The 18121-nt window shown below is 51.0% G+C and overlaps 2 protein-coding genes across 3 annotated transcripts in view; both read right to left on the bottom strand.

Annotated features, from left to right (window-relative positions):
* Positions 1-10406, bottom strand: part of mbtps1 (membrane-bound transcription factor peptidase, site 1) — a 19989-nt gene extending 9583 nt beyond the window's left edge. Inside the window, exons 1-15 of one of the 2 annotated variants that reach the window (XM_084450630.1) lie at positions 10297-10406; positions 8204-8707; positions 7406-7663; positions 6209-6421; positions 5727-5837; positions 5441-5550; positions 5129-5245; positions 4977-5044; positions 3909-4011; positions 3550-3701; positions 3004-3165; positions 2302-2446; positions 1982-2170; positions 1379-1551; positions 1-76 (exon numbers count right to left, since the gene is read on the bottom strand). The exon at positions 1-76 is cut by the window's left edge and continues 40 nt beyond it. In XM_084450630.1, the coding sequence (XP_084306756.1) occupies positions 1-76; positions 1379-1551; positions 1982-2170; positions 2302-2446; positions 3004-3165; positions 3550-3701; positions 3909-4011; positions 4977-5044; positions 5129-5245; positions 5441-5550; positions 5727-5837; positions 6209-6421; positions 7406-7663; positions 8204-8450 (2124 nt within the window). In that variant the 5' untranslated portion in view covers positions 8451-8707; positions 10297-10406. Of the gene's footprint in view, positions 77-1378; positions 1552-1981; positions 2171-2301; positions 2447-3003; positions 3166-3549; positions 3702-3908; positions 4012-4976; positions 5045-5128; positions 5246-5440; positions 5551-5726; positions 5838-6208; positions 6422-7405; positions 7664-8203; positions 8708-9932; positions 9998-10296 lie in introns of those variants that run through there. The other variant, XM_084450631.1, reaches the window with a different exon arrangement.
* A 661-nt stretch (positions 10407-11067) lies between these two features.
* Positions 11068-16855, bottom strand: pskh1 (protein serine kinase H1). Its single transcript, XM_084451127.1, has 3 exons — positions 16612-16855; positions 14763-16033; positions 11068-13725 (listed from the first exon to the last, which is right to left on the bottom strand). The coding sequence occupies exons 2-3, from the start codon at positions 15738-15740 to the stop codon at positions 13408-13410; spliced, it is 1296 nt and encodes a 431-aa protein (XP_084307253.1). The 5' UTR covers positions 15741-16033; positions 16612-16855; the 3' UTR covers positions 11068-13407.
* Between the last annotated feature and the right edge of the window lie 1266 nt (positions 16856-18121).

The following is an 18121-nucleotide window of genomic DNA, read 5'->3' as shown; positions in this document are numbered from 1 at the left end:
CACCTCCACAAAATACCCCATGCTCCGCAGATGCTGGTACATGTCCCTGAAGTTGGTATGAATGTGGTCTCCATTCCTGAAGCAAACACACACACACACACACACACACACACACACACACACACATCAAAATCAACACAACGTGTCTGTGTGATGTGTACACAACAAATAATCACACTTCAGGGTGGCTAAAGGGAAATGGTGGAAGGAGAGGGATGAGGAGGAGAGGGATGAGGAGGAGAGGGATGAGGAGGAGAGAGGGGGGAGGAGAAGAGAAATGAGGAGGAGAGGGATGAGGAGGAGAGGGATGAGGAGGAGAGGGGTGAGGAAGAGAGGGGTGAGGAAGAGAGGGGTGAGGAGGAGAGGGATGAGGAGGAGAGAGGGGTGAGGAGCAGAGGGATAAGGAGGAGAGAGGGGTGAGGAAGAGAGGGGTGAGGAGGAGAGGGATGAGGAGGAGAGAGGGGTGAGGAGGAGAGGGGGTGAGGAGGAGAGGGGTGAGGAGGAGAGGGGTGAGAAGGAGAGAGGGGTGAGGAGGAGAGGGATGAGGAGGAGAGAGGGGTGAGGAGGAGAGGAGGTGAGGAGGAGAGGGGTGAGGAGGAGAGGGATGAGGAGGAGAGGGGTGAGGAGGAGAGGGGTGAGAAGGAGAGGGGGGTGAGGAGAGAGGGATGAGGAGAAGAGAGGGATGAGGAGGAGCAGAGAGATGAGGAAGAGAGGGATGAGGAGAGAGGGGGGTGAGGAGCAGAGAGGAAGGGAGGAGGAGCAGAGAGATAAGGAGGAGAGAGGGATGAGGAGAGAGGGGTGAGGAGAGAGAGGGATAAGGAGAGAGGGATGAGGAGCAGAGAGGCAGGGAGGAGGAGCAGAGGGATGAGGAGAGAGAGGGATGAGGAGAGGGGGGTGAGGAGCAGAGAGGCAGGGAGGAGGAGCAGAGGGATGAGGAGAGAGAGGGATAAGGAGAGAGGGGTGAGGAGCAGAGAGGAAGGGAGGAGGAGCAGAGGGATGAGGAGAGAGGGGTGAGGAGCAGAGAGGCAGGGAGGAGCAGAGAGGCAGGGAGGAGGAGCAGAGGGATGAGGAGAGAGAGGGATAAGGAGAGAGGGGTGAGGAGCAGAGAGGAAGGGAGGAGGAGCAGAGGGATGAGGAGAGAGGGGTGAGGAGCAGAGAGGCAGGGAGGAGCAGAGAGGCAGGGAGGAGGAGCAGAGGGATGAGGAGAGAGAGGGATGAGGAGAGAGAGTGGTATGAGGAGAGAGGAGGAGCAGAGAGAGGGATGAGGAGAGGGGGGTGAGGAGAGAGAGGGATGAGGAGAGGGGGGTGAGGAGAGAGAGGGATGAGGAGAGAGGGGGTGAGGAGAGAGGAGGAGCAGAGGGAGGAGCCTCAGTCCCACCAGTCCAGCGGGTCGTTCTTCATGCGCAGGTTGTCCCGGGGGAAGTACCCGGGGGGGTAGCGCAGGTTGTGGTACTGGTCCCACAGAACCCTCTTGCTCCGGGGCGGCGTGGGAACGATCTTCACCTTGATGGGCAGCTTGACCGTGGAGGTCAGCTCCCCGGCCACCTGGGACTGGAGAGCAAGATAAGGTCATCACTTCACAATACTACATTAATACTACATAATACTACATTAATACTACACAATACTACATGATACTACATTAATACTACATAATACTACATTAATACTACATAATACTACATTAATACTACATTAATACTACATTACACACGCTTTATTACACTAATAGACTACTGCTCATGAAGGGAATACTTTCCGCTACACTGACAATACTGCTTTCTATACTTCACTGATAGGACATTCAAAGGTCAGTTCTATACAATATTACATAGGCCTCTACTGTACAATATTGTAATACCACACAAAAGGTCCCTACTCTTCAACTTTACAATAATGCTACATTTATACCCCAGCCGTCTCTGAAACACGGTCACCGGTCACGCGGTCAGAAATGGCGTTTCTGGTCGCTGGAACTCACGTCGTTCCCGGCAGGCGACGCTACGGTAACCATCACGTGGCCCTGAGCGATGCCTTCCCATGATGCCGCCTTCTTGGCGACGGAGATGGAGATGGCCAGATAGCCCGCCCACGGCCACAGCACCGGCGAATAGGAGACCGCCACGTCGATGTGGTCTCCGTTCTGGGGCAGGTAGGGCTGCCAGATTGGCTGGATGGATGATTGACAGGCAGAATATCCAATAAGGTTCAGCCAGGGGAGATTATTTTTATTTTTATTTTTTCCACACCTAGTGTGGGTGGGCGATGTGTGTGTGTGTGTGTGTGTGTGTGTGTGTGTACCTTGTCTTTGATCTTGCCGGTGACGCCCATGCCATTAAGGATGGTGACGTTGACGATGGTAGGCATGCCTCCGTAGTAGATGGGCTGGGAGCAGTACGGCCACATGTACGGACATTCAGTCAGGTCTATGTAGCTGGGAGAGAGGCTACACACACACGCACGCACGCACGCACACACACACACACACACACACACACGCACACAACACACGCACACAACACAGTTCTATTAGAGACTACACATAGAAAGAACAAGGTCAGTATTTGTGTGAGTGAGTGAGTGAGTGAGTGAGTGAGTGAGTGAGTGAGTGAGTGAGTGAGTGAGTGAGTGTGTGTGTGTGTGAGAGAGTGAGTGAGTGAGTGAGTGAGTGAGTGAGTGAGTGAGTGAGTGAGTGTGTGTGTGTGTGTGAGAGAGTGAGTGAGTGAGTGAGTGAGTGAGTGAGTGAGTGAGTGAGTGAGTGAGTGAGTGAGTGAGTGAGTGAGTGAGTGCGTGCGTGCGTACCTGGCCTGTGGTCGGTAGCTGTTGAGTATCTGGTAGTGTGTGTGTGTGTGTGTGTGTGTGTGTGTGTGTGTGTGTGTGTGCGTGCGTGCGTGCGTACCTGGCCTGTGGTCTGTAGCTGTTGAGTATCTGGTGTGTGTGTGTGTGTGTGTGTGTGTGTGTGTGTGTGTGTGTGTGTGTGTGTGTGTGTGCGTGTGTGCGTACCTGGCCTGTGGTCGGTAGCTGTTGAGTATCTGGTAGGCTCTGATCAGGTCCAGTTTTCCGTGACCCTGTTCAAACATGTTGACCCCCGGGAGCCTGCGGGCCGAGGCGATCAGCGCCTGCTTCATACTGGCCGGGTTCACCAGCTCCCTGTTCAACACCGTGCTGGAGACACAACGACAAATCAGCAGCCACTCCGTGTGTGTGTGTGTGTGTATGTGTGTGTGGGGGGAGGGAGTGGTGGCTAGAGAGGAAGGGTGGAGCAACTAGAACATCCGCTGAATCACATGACCAACAGCACCAACGCTAGTTTAGACGCGACGGCGCCCAGACGCTCGCCATGCTGCTACCCACCGTCCAATCACTACTGTCCATTCCTAACCTCCGCTCCCGCTGACCGGTTAAAGGTCACGAGACTAAGCTGCATCGCTACATCCTGGTTCCACAGCTGTCACAGTGGCGTTATCATGACATGTGATGCTCGTAATATCAATGCAAGCCTCGGTTTGTGCTCCCGGCCCCCGCGTCCGGCTGCTGTGGCGCCCTCACCTGGCCAGGAGGGTGACGGCGCCGGCCACCACGGGCGACGCCACGCTGGTGCCGGACAGGGATCGGCAGCCCTCCTTCATGCCCGACCCTCGCACCCCCGAACCGTAGGTCACGATGTCCGGCTTCACCCTGCCGTAGCCCCCCGGCAGCTCCTGGAGGGTGGGGGGAGAGAACAGAAATCGATCAGTGTGTGTGTGTATGTGTGTGTGTGCGCGCGTGTGTATGTGCGTGTATGTGTGTGTGTGTGCGTGTGTGTGAGTAGTTAAAGACTGTGCAAAGTGTGCAGGAGTTGTAACTGGGTGGTCTCGGGCGTGTGTGTGTGTGTGTGTGTGTGTGTGTGTGTGTGTGTTTGGGCGTACCCAGGTGGTCATCCCTCTGGAAGAGAACCTGGCGATGTTGTCCTCAAAGTCGATGCCGCCCACCCCGATCACGTCCATCTGGTCTGCTGGGTTGTTCAGGGTGCTGACACGAACAAAACAAAACAACCTCACTAGCGCTATATGAGCGATCCCTTTTTCCTTTCCAATTTCTATCAGAGTTGCTCTTGTAACTTGTTGTTGTAAGTTGCTCTCAGGTCGCCTGGTAGAACTGTGGTAGAATCTGTGTCTGACGCGCACAATTAACCCCAAACCTCCAACCACTTATCTCTTTCCCGTTATTTATTTCCATATGGCTCTTCAACGCTTTTAAACATAAATCGCTCTTACTGCGTGGAGTGGCAGGCAGATGTTTAGACAGCTCAATGTTTTTCCCAAAACAATAAACAGACGCTGGATTACGGTCTAAAACGGTATGGCTGTGTGCTGCACCTGACCGCACCACCGGCCCCATTAGCCAACGACCCTCTAGCGCAGGTGCTGAAGTCACATGGTGAACTAGAAGGTGGAGGTGCGATCGGGGACAGCTCTGTGCACTCCGTCAGCTGACGGCCAATCAGATAACTATCATAATTCAATCACAAACCACAAATCCTAGCTGTGATGAAACCGTGTGGGGGGTGATGCCCGGTATCTATGTCTCTCTCATCTCCTATCTGGGCTGTCTATCTGGGCCCAGGCACAATCACACTCACGCACACACAGACATACACCAGTATTTGCCATGTCTCTCCTATGATGTTTTTAGCCCTTCTTACTCTGAAAATGTAATTTAATGTAATTTATTGCTTTTTGTTCTTAGCCGTTAGACAAACATACTCCAGGAGCTTGCTCGATCGCGTTGTTGAGAGGGGTCAGGGAAGAATATTTACAGCTCACTTATCTGGCCCCCGGGTGATACTGTTTTTTTGCTTCCCTCTGGAATATGTAGGGGTGGGTCGTATGCCCACCTCCCTTGTTCTCTGTAAAGCGCATTGCGTTGCCTCTGTGTATGAAATGCGCTATACAAATAAAGCTTTAGTTGATTGATTGATTGATTGATTTCCTTACCCGTACAGAGGCCCGTCGTTGCCGATGGCCGACACCATGATCACTCTGTTAGCAGTCAGCTCCCAAACCTGAGACACACAGAGGTTAGATGAAATCCTGATTTGAAATATCCAATCAGGACCCACGTTCCTGGTCTCTCTCAGCTAAATCACCTTGTCTACGAAGGGGTGGTCCATGAAGTCCGGCCCCCCGATGCTGAGGTTCAGAACGTCAATCTTCTTCAGGATGGCGTAGTTAAAAGCATCCAGGAACCACGAAGTGTATGACACCTGGACACACACACACACACACACACACACACACACACACACACACACACACACACACACGGGTCAAGGGGGGGTCAGGCTACCAAGGTTTCTCTACCCGGCTTTCAACGTTACTTAGAATCCTAAGTCTACATGTCTGTGACGTGAGCAGGATGTCATGGGCGGAGTCATGGGCGGAGCTTAGATGACATCCACCTGGTTGTTGGTGAAGACCCTGAAGATGTGCAGCTCAGAGTCGGGGGCGAAGCCCTGGCACTCCCTCATGCTGGCGATGACCCCCGCTACAAAGGTGCCGTGACCCAGGCCTGGAGACAAACAAAACACAGAGCTGCCGTTACCGACTACATCCCCGGCAGAGTCCTCACCACCCAGACAGACTGGGGCTACAACATTCTCCTCCTCTTCTTCCTCTTCAGCATCGAGACAGACAGCTACACCCCAACATCATCTTCATCATCATCCTCCTCCTCCTCCTCCTCACCATCGTCCAGAGTCTTTTCGTTTGTCCAGTTGGTCCTCTCCTTCACGTTCTTGAAGTGCGGGTGTTTCTCGCTGAGGCCCGTGTCAAACACCGCCACCTTCACCCCGGAACCTTTGACCCCGACATGACACAAGCAGTCAGTACTAAGTAACCACAGAACCACACACACCTTACAGCACACGCGCTGGCTATGTGTCACAGAGAACTACAAAAAAAATAATAATAATAATAATAATAATATTAATAATATTTTTTTTTTTAATTTTTAACGCACTTTTGATTTTAAAAAAATCTCAAGAGTGCTACAGGTTTAAAAGCATAAGCATAGCAAAAAAGCATAAGCATAACAAAACACAAGTGAACAAAAAGAACTCAATTTTAACAGGCAACTACAAGAGTGTCCTGCATTACGAGTGTGAAGTCCTTATATAAACCAGCCAGCGCCCTCAAGACAACCAGGCAGGCGCAGACGGAGGTCGTACCGGTGTGTCCCATCTGCCAGAGCACGTCGGCCTGCAGGATCTGAGCCACGTGGCGGGGGATGGCGCGCAGTAGACGCCGGCTGGACTGGCGCCCCGTGGCGTGCCAGAAGCCCGAGGCCAGCGATAGGCTGGTTCGGCGCAGGGGGCGGGACGACTGCCACGACTGCCACTTCTGGGTCCACCGTGTGGCGTTGCTGGGGGCCACGGGCTCCGCTGTGGGGACACGGGTGCAAAGAAAAACATCAAAAAACAACAAGATTATCAATGTCAATAACATCAACAACAACAAAAACAGATTTTCGTCGGCTTTAGATGCTATAACCTAGCCTTGTGAGACCATCCTGATCTCGCGAGCTCACATTCTGTTTCACTAATCAGTCTGGATACTCTCCACAGAGATCAATTTGCGCCCGATCAGAAAACGATCTAGCCAATCAGCGTTCTATGAGGAAATACTAGCGGCCACGCTGGGCGGGTTTAAGTGTGATGACAGCGAGGAGGGGTTGAAGTGTGTGACAAGACCGGTGATAGACAGATAATTCATCCAATCGCATACCAAGGATTTTCGAAAGTGCCAACCCCTTTCAAACGGCTTCAACCAGTTCCCTCTGGTGCGTCAGATTAAAAAATGAACCTCAGACACAAATCCAGAAGTCCAACGTCAGCAGATTGAGCTGAAGGTCATGGTGATGAGAGTCCGCTGAGAGCAGCGTCTAAATCCCACCGCAACCATGGCGACAGTCCTCTGCTGGCTGAGCTAATGAGAAGTCTGATTGCAGAGGGCGACCGAACCGAGGGAGGGGAGGGTTGGGAGAGCAGGGGGGTGAGGAGAGGTTGTGGGGGGGGGAATTCGGAGGGCACACAGAAGCCTTTCATCCCCAGCCAGCAGCTCCTGAGGAGGGGCCCGCTCCTCCCCCCTCCTTCGCTGCCCCACCCCCTTTCCTCTGTAGACTGGGGACAGAGTTCTGTCTGTATTCCCCTCCAAACACACACACACGCGCACGCACACGCGCACAGGCTAATCACTAGGGCTGCACAATTAATGGTGTATTAATCGTTATCATTTTTTAATTAGTCTAGATTCCTAAGGGGCTAGTCAAGATTCCTAAGGGGCTGGCTTAGCCCAAATCGTCTCCAGCAGGCAGCTGACAATCCCCCAAATGCCTGGGGGGGGAGCCGGGGCATTATTGGACTTACAGGGCGTGTACTTGAGCGTACGGAACACCTTCCTCTGTGGCGTGACCCTCTTGATGTAGGGGTGGTCTTCCAGGGTCAGCAGGTTGCCGGGCGACGCCTGGTGGATCTGGACCACCTCGAAGTCGCTGGGAAAGTCGGAGGCCGGGTTCTGGCGAGGGACGATGCGCCAGTCGAGCGCCGACGACCCCTGCAGGGCGCTGCTGATGTACAGGCGACGCGCCTTCGCCGAGAAGTAGCCGGTGAACGCCACGATGTACTCTGGGAGGAGACAGGGGCGATATCATCGCAAAAAACATCATCATTATAGATAGTCAACGGTTAACCACAAGAGGCACCTCGAGATCGGACATGTCGTTATCCAGTCTGGGCAGATAGGAGCAATGCCAAGATGCACTTTAATAGGGTAGAGAGCAGCGATTTATCATGATTTAACATCAACAGGCTGGTACAGAGGAGGGTGGAGGGAGGAAGAAGAGAGGAAACGGCTCTGGTAGATAAACCAGTCTGATGTACTCGGCTGCTCCCAGCAGCTACACTAAGGCATAATGCAGCTGTTATTACAAAGCTTCAAAAACCTTAAGGCTACAACTTTCAGGTATCCTATGTGCAGAGACACTAGGGAATGTCTGGTAAACAGATATTGTTTCACTGTGTTGGAGCTTGTCTGTTGCTGTTACCGTGCAATATGCCTCTCCCCACCCCCCACACGCACGTAACTTCATTTACGTCCACAATATACAACATGATCCATACACCCACACACAGGAGACCGTCCTGTCCGACGCCGTTCTAACTCACCGTGTTCCACCACCTTGGTGGAAAACTCCAGTTTGACCGTCAGATCAGAGCAGTTGGAGCTGAGGACAGCCTCCGGCCGGGGGGCGGGGCCGGGGGCTGAGGCTCCGCCCCCCGTGTCCGTACCTACCGCCGGCAGTAGGCCGGTCAGCAGAGCCAGCAGCAGCAGCAGCCTCGCGGGCCGCACGGCCAGGGGACGCCCCGTCTGTCCCTGCGGGCCGAGAGCCGGTCTACGGGGGCCTCGCTCCATAGCACAGACACAGCGGGGACAGGGCTCTGGTAGAGCAAGGAGCAGAGCGGATCAGGTCTGGAGCTGGGACACGTAGTTCATTTCTTTCTACGTTTCCTCTCCATGTTTGTAGTCCAGATTGTCGGTCAGTCACACAGCCAGACGGAGGGCAGGGCCTGCATGGTGAGGCCAGACAGGGGGAGGAGGGTGGAGGGCAGAGGTCACTAGTAGTTGGAGGAGAAGGTTTTTCAGTGCAGGTCTATCAGGTTCCTGTCAACCTGTAGATAAAAAGAAGAGGTATATTACATTTCTTGGACACAACTGAATAAGCAACTCTCTCACAACTGAATAAGCACTTCTCCTTTCAGCATCCACCATCATTGAAACTTTTGAAAAGCCCATTAATATAAACTACGAGTGAGTCAAACATCTTGGGCCATTTGGTTTGCTGGGAACACGCCAAGGAATAGATCCACTCTGAATTGTTTTGATTTCCTCTTATTCTTTTAATTTACAACAGTGTGTGAAATGATGTGTGTGTTTATTTGCATATAGAGTGGGGGAAGTGAGATCCAATCACAAGGGGTCACTTGAGACGCATGTGGAGACGGATTCTAATGTCAGGTGTGATCTGATCAGCCAAGACGCTTGTTAATGCCAGGTGTGAACAGGGCCTTTATCACTTCATCTAGAGGGGATACTGGCCATTGGGTAGGTGCTGTTCTCTTGGCTCAGTGACTTGTTCACACAAGTGATCCCAGCCTGGGTTAATGACAACAGCCAGACAGACAGAGAGACAGACAAGACAGACAGACAGACAGACAGACAGACAAGAAAGACTGGCCATTGGGTAGGTGCTGTTCTCTTCTCTCAGTCACTTGTTCACACAAGTGATCCCAGCCTGGGTTAATGACAACAGCCAGACAAACAGAGAGACAGACAGACAGACATACACAGACAGTCAGACAGACAGACAAGACAGACAAGACAGACTGACAGACAAAGAGAGCGAGGGGCGAGGAGGTTATGGTGGGGGTTTGTGCTGCTGTCCTACTGGCATCAGAACAGGGGGGTTGTGGTTGTTTGTAGTTTCACCCTGGGAACTCCTGCCGCTTTAGATGTCCACTTGAGATCGCATCCCTGACATGCCAGGTGTGTATAGGGTCAAAGAGCTAGTGTTAGAGGCTAAGCTACCCATACACCCACACACACTAATATAAGCCATCTAGCTAACTACCTCCGTGACCAGACGATGCTGTTTACGTTTGGCAAGGTAACATGTATCACTAGTATACAAATGGAAAGATGCACTCAGCCAAGATCATAAATAGAGATGAATAGAACATTATCTAGCACTCTCGTTGCCTAGTTGAATTAGACTAGCTACTAATACTCAACAAGCTAGCTAGCTAACTTACTAGCACACGGCATGCTACACATTCACGTTACAAAAGTAGTTATAATATCTAATAACGTATTTAAACTAATTATATGCGAATTTACCTTCTTTGTCTGACGTTGGCTACAGCGACGTATCCGTAAACTGGCCAGCTAGCTAACGTGAGCTAAATAGTAGAGTTTTCACTGACACTGTCTAACGTTAGCTATGTTTGCTAGCTAGCTAACAGTTAACTGAGACTAGCTCAGAGAAAGCAACATACAGTAGAATCGTTTTTAGCAAGCTAGCAATACTGTCAAAGAGATGTCTGGCTTGCAGAAATGTCAATAACACACATGCGTAGCAAGCGTGTTTCTAGCTATGCTAGCTGGGCAAACATAGAGCAACACTACTGGGCTTTCTGGGGATAGCCCCATATGGTTCACGTTAGTGGTGTGTCGCACACTGCTGCTAGCTAGAAAGACTCACCTAGCTATAGCTTGACCTGGTTAACGCCTTATCACCGTGTCTGGTGCGAATAGGGTTAGACTACTTGGCTGGTAGGTTTACTGAACTTGCAGGCTTTTCAGACAAAAGCCTTGTTTAGAAATGTTTCATTGTGAGGTTGCCAGGCTAGACGAGTATCCCCCTACCAAGGTGTCATTTGGCCAAATGGTATGCAGCTCTGCTTTTGTATCTATGGCGAATCACAATTTAGGTTATTGCCCATTTTATGTAATCCTGCTGTTACAATGCTTTCCCAAATACCAATTTATGTCTTCTTGAAACCGAAAACCTAGCGGCAAGAGTTTTCAGTTAACCTGACAACCTCAACTCCCGAGCTGCGAATAGGGATTTTTTTTTCAGTAAACCTGGCAACCCAACTAAACCCCCCAGTCGCAGAACAGTAATCCAGAAGTGCTAGCGAGCTGCTTTAGCTGCGCCAGATGTAGCAGGTAGCAGCTGCATTCCTCCCAGACGGGGCGCACATCTGGAAAGATGTCGTGTGCTATTACTGTATGGGATCTTTACCTATCCATTACATGTTACAGTAACAGCAAAAGCTGGTTTACAACTTTCTTTTCGCATAAAAAAAGAGTGCGCTAATCTTGTTTGGTGCATACTCATTAATAGGCCTACTTGATGGTGTGTAAGATCGACCAAAGCCAGGTAGTAAGGTAGACAGGTTCGAGTTGGTTTTATTGACACATTGGCACAACACCCACTGAACCAGCTAATCATTTAGAAATAGTTAATGTAGAGAAATCAACACGTTATCATACAGACACACAAATACACAAAAACATTGAAAATACATAGAAAAACAACTGTATTCAGGAAACAGTGTTGAGTTGTCTATTTCTTCTAAGGACATCATTTATACAAATCATACAGATATAAAAGGAAACACTTTTACAAGGTGTTTACATTCTGCGACATTGCTTACAAATACTATTTGGTTATTCACGACCTGGCACACATTAAAGACACTTCACAAACAGATGTTGTTGTTGTTTTTGTAAGACTGACCGTTGCAGCCATCTGGGCCGAGCCATTGCTTAGTTTATGTCACTTGTAAGAGAGCAGACCCATAAGAAACCAGAGTGAGTCCATCTGGGAGACAAACATCTCTGGAACCTGCCTGCCACTGGTGGCTCCTATAGCCAACACAGGGTTCTGGATCTCCTCAAAGTTTCCAAGTATGGCCTATACTAGAGGGTGGAGCTGGACCAGGTACTGTGGCATCACAACACAGCTGAAAAAGAATAGAACATCGTGGAATCGAGAAAGAAATGAGAGTTCTAGAATAGAGACAGGATAGCACATTCTACAGAGACACGATTGAACATCAGAGACAGTATAATCATCCATTAGAGAGAGGTTGTGAGGTCAGCAGATGCAGATGTGTTGATTCCAGTATCTTTAAGTTCACAATCAACCAGCAGAGCAGATGACGTGCGCTCTGCGGTCCCCAGGCCATGCTCCAATCGGATCGGGGCTCCGATTATAGACAAGAGGAGCGTACCAATCAAACACGGACGTATTAATGTCATCCATGGACACACATCCTACTTGTGATATACATGTTAACACATGAACACACGCGCACACATCAACAAACAAACACACTCACACGAAGGTACCGTTCCTGACACTAGAGATGCTATTCAAGCTTTCCCACACTCTTCTTATTCTGGGAAGAAATCTCTGGAAGGAAGTTCTCTGCCCCAAACAAGGAATTACTGTATACCCAGGAGCTAGACGTTGCTAATCAACTCAGATTAAGTGCACTACTACGGTACTACTAGGCTGACTAATCAATCTGGAACCTGTCTTTAGACCGTCCTACACATCTACCATGGGTTTACAAGTGTTTATATTGTTCTACCACAGAGTCACCATCTCATTCTGGGTCCTAGTCCTAGTCCTCGTCTACTTTCTACAAGCTGTGGTCTCTGGCTGCACTGAACAGGACCAGAAGAACATGAACCATGGACTTGATGGAGCTTTGGAAGAAGACAACCCCACAACCAATCAACTAGGGCTGGGTTTAAAAAACGATTAATCGATTCTGAATCAAATGATTCAGAATCGATTCATGAATCCCAAAATCTGTTTTATTTAATGAATGAATGAATAAATGAAGGAATGAATAGTTCATTAATTCATTCAATGATTCATACCCAGCTCTAGTATTGATGTGTTGCATAACTTGGCAGTCATGTAATTAAGGTTACAGCTAAAAAAAACAGGTTTTAGTAACACTAACCGAATCGATATTGAATCGAATCGTGATAATCGATTCTGAACCTTGTGAATCGGAATCGATTCTTGAAATTCGAATCGATACCCAGCCCTACAATCAACATCCCTCATCAACAAACACTAGAAACCTCCGGTCGGATCGCTGCCAGCCAGTCGGTCAAGACAGGAGACAGGATTACACAAGCTAGGGTTGACTTCAACAGCATCGAATAAATAACGGTTTGCTTTGGACTTTGTTAACATCCTGGTGTTGTAGCAGTCTTCTGTTGGCCCCGCCCTCAGGGTGGAGGCAGACAGGCGGCTCCACGGCTCTCGGAGTTCTCATCATCATCATCATCATCATCATCATCGGAGGAAATTCACAGCAAGATCATCAGGAAGCAGAGGGGAACAGTCTCTCGCCTCCCTTCCTTAAACTTCATCACCCAGAATTCTGTTCAACAGATCCGTTTTGGATGGACATCTTCAAGTGACCATGGTAACGGAGACAATAGGAGTCAATGTAGTCGTGACGACGCGACAATAATAAATAAATATGCGGAGCACGCGGGGAGAGGAGGAGGGAGGAGGAGGCGGAGGAGAGAAGAGTCATGGAGAGGAGGAGGTAGAGGAGAGGAGAAGTAAGGGGGAGGAGGGTGCTCTGTGCGGTTCGCTGCCTTTTTGGCTCTGTTCCTCGGACGGATGGACAGACGGACGGATGGATACATAGAAGGAGAGGTGTAGCTGAGCCACCGGTCAAGGCCTGTATAGGTTAAGTGCCAGCCTACAGAAATCTTTGACCACACCAGACAAGACAGGCCCAGGCCAGACCAGCCTCGTCCAGCCCACCCCAGCTCAGCCATTGTACTGCTGCTGGTAGCGACGGTTGAGTTCGCGGAGCTCCTTCTCACGAGCCCGCCGGGCCTTGTTGGACTTGGTGGAGCGGCTGCTCCGGGTGGACTGGGCCGACTTGGTGCTGTGGCAGCGCGACGACGCCCTCTTGAGGAGGTTCTGGGAGATGGAGCGCTGCAGGTTCTTCATGGAGGAGGAGGCGGCCATGCTGACGATCCAGGGGTGCTTCAGGGCCTGGCCGGCCGTCAGACGCTCGCTGGGGTCCACCGTCAACACGCGCTCGATGAAGTCCTTGGCCAGGTTAGACACACTGGGCCATGGCTACGGAGGAGAGGAAGAGGAGGAGGAAGAGAGAGAGAGAGAGAGACAGAGAGAGAGAAATAGAGAGACAGAGAGAGTGAGAGAGAGACAGAGTGAGAGAGAGACAGAGAGAGAGAGAGAGAGAAGAGAGAGAAAGAAAGAGAAAGAGATTAATATTGAACCACATTACACAGCTGACACAGACCGGACCGGTCGATCGGCCACAGATCGGAATCAGACGATCTTCGTTCAAAATATGAGATCTGTGATCGGCCGATATCCTGTCAATTCTCTGATATAGAATCATACATACTGATGTACGGTACTGATGTATGATTCAAGAGCTGTCTCTGGGCATAGCTCGTTAGATCGCTTGCCCTGACCATTCACATTAGCTAAAGTAAGCCAGGTTGCACTGCATCTAATGCAAATGGACCGTCAGGCAGGGTTGCCAGATAAATGATTGCTCCCCCCAATAGACAATCATTCTAAAAAAGTGGTACTGGAGTCAGTATGGTCCAATCTTGCTGGCAGAAAATCGTTGATCGGCCTGAAAAGAGAGATGGGCCCATTTCTAACGTAGATCCTTGGATTGGAGAATGAACTGAATCACGGACCAGAGTCAGAGCTGGAATATTTATAACACACATGGGGGGTCAGCAGATAACAGGGAGGAGAGACGAACCTCCCCCAAAGCATGTTAAACTCCCCTCCAGCCCCCTCCCTACTCCCCACCCCCAGGTAAATCTCCTCCGTGAGCTCAATACATGCATGACGTTATTTACATGACAGATATGCCTCATATCCAGCATCCCCCGACCTGGTGCTGCTGGAGGCATGATTAGATTCTTAGACTGGAACAGTAAATCTAGACCGGAGTTATCCCAACCATAAACACACTCACACAAGCACGCACACAGTCCCAGAGAGAGGAGATCAACAGAAAAGACCGCTTTAAGCTATACCTCACCAGTAGGCTAGCGGCGGAGATGGTGTGAGGGGTGAGGAGAGGCGGGGTTTAAGGTGGGGGGGGGGGGGAGGGGTCAGCAGGGTCTTACCTCTCCAGAGAAGCTGTATTTGCCCTTCAGGATCTGCCGGTACAGCCTCATCCGGTTGTCATCCTCGAAGGGCATGGTGCCGCTGAGCAGGATGTAGGAGATGACCCCCAGCGCCCACATGTCCACCGCGTTGCTGTAGGGCTTCCTCACCAGGATCTCGGGGGCGATGTACTCGGGCGTGCCGCAGGTGGTCTTCATCAGACACTCGTCCCCCTTCTTCCTGGTGGAGGCCAGGCCAAAGTCAGTGATCATGATCTTGCTGTCGGCGCCGGGGTGGTAGTAGAGCAGGTTCTCCGGCTTCAGGTCGCGGTGCGTGATGCCCAGGGTGTGCAGGTACTTGACCCCGTCTAGCACCATCTGCAGGACGCGCGTGGCGTCGCGCTCGGTGAAGGAGCCGCGCGCGATGATGCGGTCGAACAGCTCGCCCCCCGTGGCGAGCTCCATCACCATGTAGACGCGCTCGGCCGTCTCGAACACCTCCATCAGCTGGATGATGTTGGTGTGGCGCACCCGGCGGAGGACGCACAGCTCCGACTCGCACACCTCGCGGCCCTCGCGGTAGCGCGTCTCGATGAGCTTGATGGCGTAGGGCTGCCGCGTGCTCTTGTGCTCCACCCGCACCACCCGGCTGAAGCTGCCGCGGCCGATCAGAGCCTTGATGTCGTACTTGGCCGTGACGCGCGGGTCGAACTTGGCGCGGTACTTGGCCACCTTGTTCCTGCGGGGTTCCGCCCCGGGTTCTGACTGGTCCTTCGCCGAGGTGGGCTGGGCCAGGGGGGAGGCGGCCTGGGCCTGGTGGTGGGGGGAGGGGGAGGACCCCATCTTGCTGGCGGAGCCGTTCCCGGTCCCGTCCCCTCTGATGAAGTGCTTATAGATGTCTGTGTGGGTCTGGGTGTGGGCCGGGTCGGCCTGCTTCACCAGGTCCAGCTGAACGTCCCCTGGCGGCTCCGGGAGGACCTTGCTCGTCCGGCACCCCATCACCTCACCGGGACATCCTAACCTTCCGCCGCTCCACTCCTCCTCCCAACGCCGCGCACACCTCCTCCCACCCGGGGGCAGGCGGGCCGGCCGGGCCAGCAACGCACCGCAGCGGTCACCGCCCGCGTCACCGGACCACAGACCTGGGGTGCACAGCTGAGACAGGGGGCTCCCCGGACACACCCAGCCCTTAACCTGGGACCAGGTAGACCGGCTGGGTCACTGAGCTCGGCTGCCTGGAACCACTCTGGTTCTAGCAGAATGACGGGACTAGACAGCTACGGGCAGAACCTCTGGAAAGAACAAAAGATTTTTTTGGGCTTAGCTTGTTGTTCAATTGGAGGCACAACGCTGTAGCTATGAGTCTATTATGTTTACTGTTCATATTTAGGCGTTCATATTAAACATACACGCTACTGTAGGATAACTGTCTGACTCAAATCTATCCTCGCAAGCAGTAAACTGTCACCGTGCTTAATCCAATGTAATGTATCCAAAAGCGAATTGTCCGCTGACATTGTTGCAGTTTACAGCAGTTAAGACACTTCCATCAGTTTGCGTTACTTTTTTGTCGGCCATGATTGTAGCAAGCTGTGGCTACATTCTTCTAGAATATGAACAAAAAGCTGCTAAATTAACTCTGACGATAGTCAACATTAGCATAGCTGGTGTAAACCAACTACTTTAGAAGCAAAGTTTGACCACGACCAAAAGTTCAAAGCCATTCCATGACATGAATGTTGTTTTTTCAGCAAAATGTCATTTGACCCCCTCACCCTAACTGTTCTGATTATCATTTGGCGTTGGCTACTTTGCCGTTAAACTGAACATATTCCGGTATTAAAGACATTAAAGTCACATTAATTCTCACCTTCTCTCCGAGTTTGCGGGTAACGTTGAGCTAGCGGGGGGAACAAGACTGCCTCCTCCTCACCCCACTCTCAGCTGTTCTCTCCATTTTCTGCTTTGGGGCTTTTCAAACTTAAATCCACTTGGTAAAACGACACATATCTCCATCTTCTGACTCCGATTACATCTTGAGTCAACTGCTATAGCCTATCGCTTCATTTTGGGGTCTGTAAAAAGCAATGAAAGTCTAGGAAAGCCAGAAGAAAGTCACCCGTCGTTCGCCTCCCAGAACGGTGTTTTTGAGTGGGACCACCTTTTTTTCTTGCTAACTTCTTTTGTAGGAGGAACGACCTCCTCGGCTCCTCGACCCCACACAAGCCCCGCAGTCCTGAGATCACTTCCTGGATACTAGTGAAGTTCCTTATCAACGCACTGATTTCCCCCCAGAAAACGAGTTTAAAAGACTTGTAGAAAAGCACGTTTCATTCAAGCTACAAGATGTTTTTAATGGGCTTTTTCGCAAAGTCACGGGCCCCTCGACCTTATTCTCACGCGAAGTAACTTTGGCAAACCAGTGCCCCCAAGATAAAGAGCTATGTTTTCAGTCGTCTATTTCAGTCTATATCGCAATTTATTTCTGATATCTATCTTTCCATTAGTGGTGCTATTCTAGCGCCAATTGCAAACCTGACACTGACGGGACAGAACGTTTGCAGCCAGATGTTGCACCTACACGCTGTAGTACCGGGCGGTTCCACAGGGTGGCGACTTCTGCACGAGAGGCAGAGTGTCTGGAGTTTTAGAGTAGTGCACGAAGATGACCATCTCTCAACGACGTCCAGCTCAGCCAAGTGCAAGAGGGAGAACGAGAGAGAGAGAGAGAGACAGATGGAGAGAGAGAGAGAGAGAGAGAGAGAGAGGCCAGATCCAGAGAGATGGAGAGAGAGGGGGAGGGCGGCAGAGAGGTAGAGGGAGGACTGCAAAGGATTGAGTATCTCTGAGTGAACCAGTGTGTTAGCTTACCGCCAGAGGGTCTGCAGAGACCTGACATCCATGATTGAACACCTGTCTTTGTGATTAAGATTCTTTACTCAATCTCCTCACAAGTATTGACACTTGTCTTCTTTTCTCTGCATAGCAATGTCCACAACACTCCCAACACTCTTCCTCCCTTCGCCTGTTCCCCCTCTCCTAAAAGGTCAATATCGTCTGTTAAACCTAGATTTGCTGACTGCTGCATTATTTATCAACATGGAGAGAGAAACAGCTCTATTAAAAGCTCAACTGACTCTGTCTCTATTATTCTCCTGATGTGTGTGTGGGTGTGTGTGCATGTGTGTGTGTGTGTGTGTGTGTGTGTGTGCATGTGTGTGTGTGTGTGTGTGTGTGTTGGCTGGGGCTAGGCTCAGGGGAAAGAGTGGGGTTGGAATGTGATCTTGTGTCAGATGCTCTCAGATCATTGCGGTTTGCTGCTAATTCTGCTCCTCTTTTACCACCAAGGACACAGGAGCGTCCGGCTCTGTCCTGACCGG

Source organism: Borostomias antarcticus (assembly GCF_949987555.1).
Source record: "Borostomias antarcticus genome assembly, chromosome: 16".
NCBI lineage: Eukaryota > Metazoa > Chordata > Actinopteri > Stomiiformes > Stomiidae > Borostomias > Borostomias antarcticus.
This window is presented reverse-complemented; position numbering and strand designations above follow the sequence as displayed.

What these genes read in the sequence shown, in the direction of transcription:
- pskh1 (XM_084451127.1), bottom strand. Translation starts at nt 15,740, where the DNA reads ATGGGGTGCCGGACGAGCAAGGTCCTCCCGGAGCCGCCAGGGGACGTT. An exon ending in AATACAGCTTCTCTGGAGAG is followed by an intron (nt 13,726 to 14,762) that starts GTAAGACCCTGC and finishes TCTCCTCCGTAG; the next exon opens with CCATGGCCCAGTGTGTCTAA.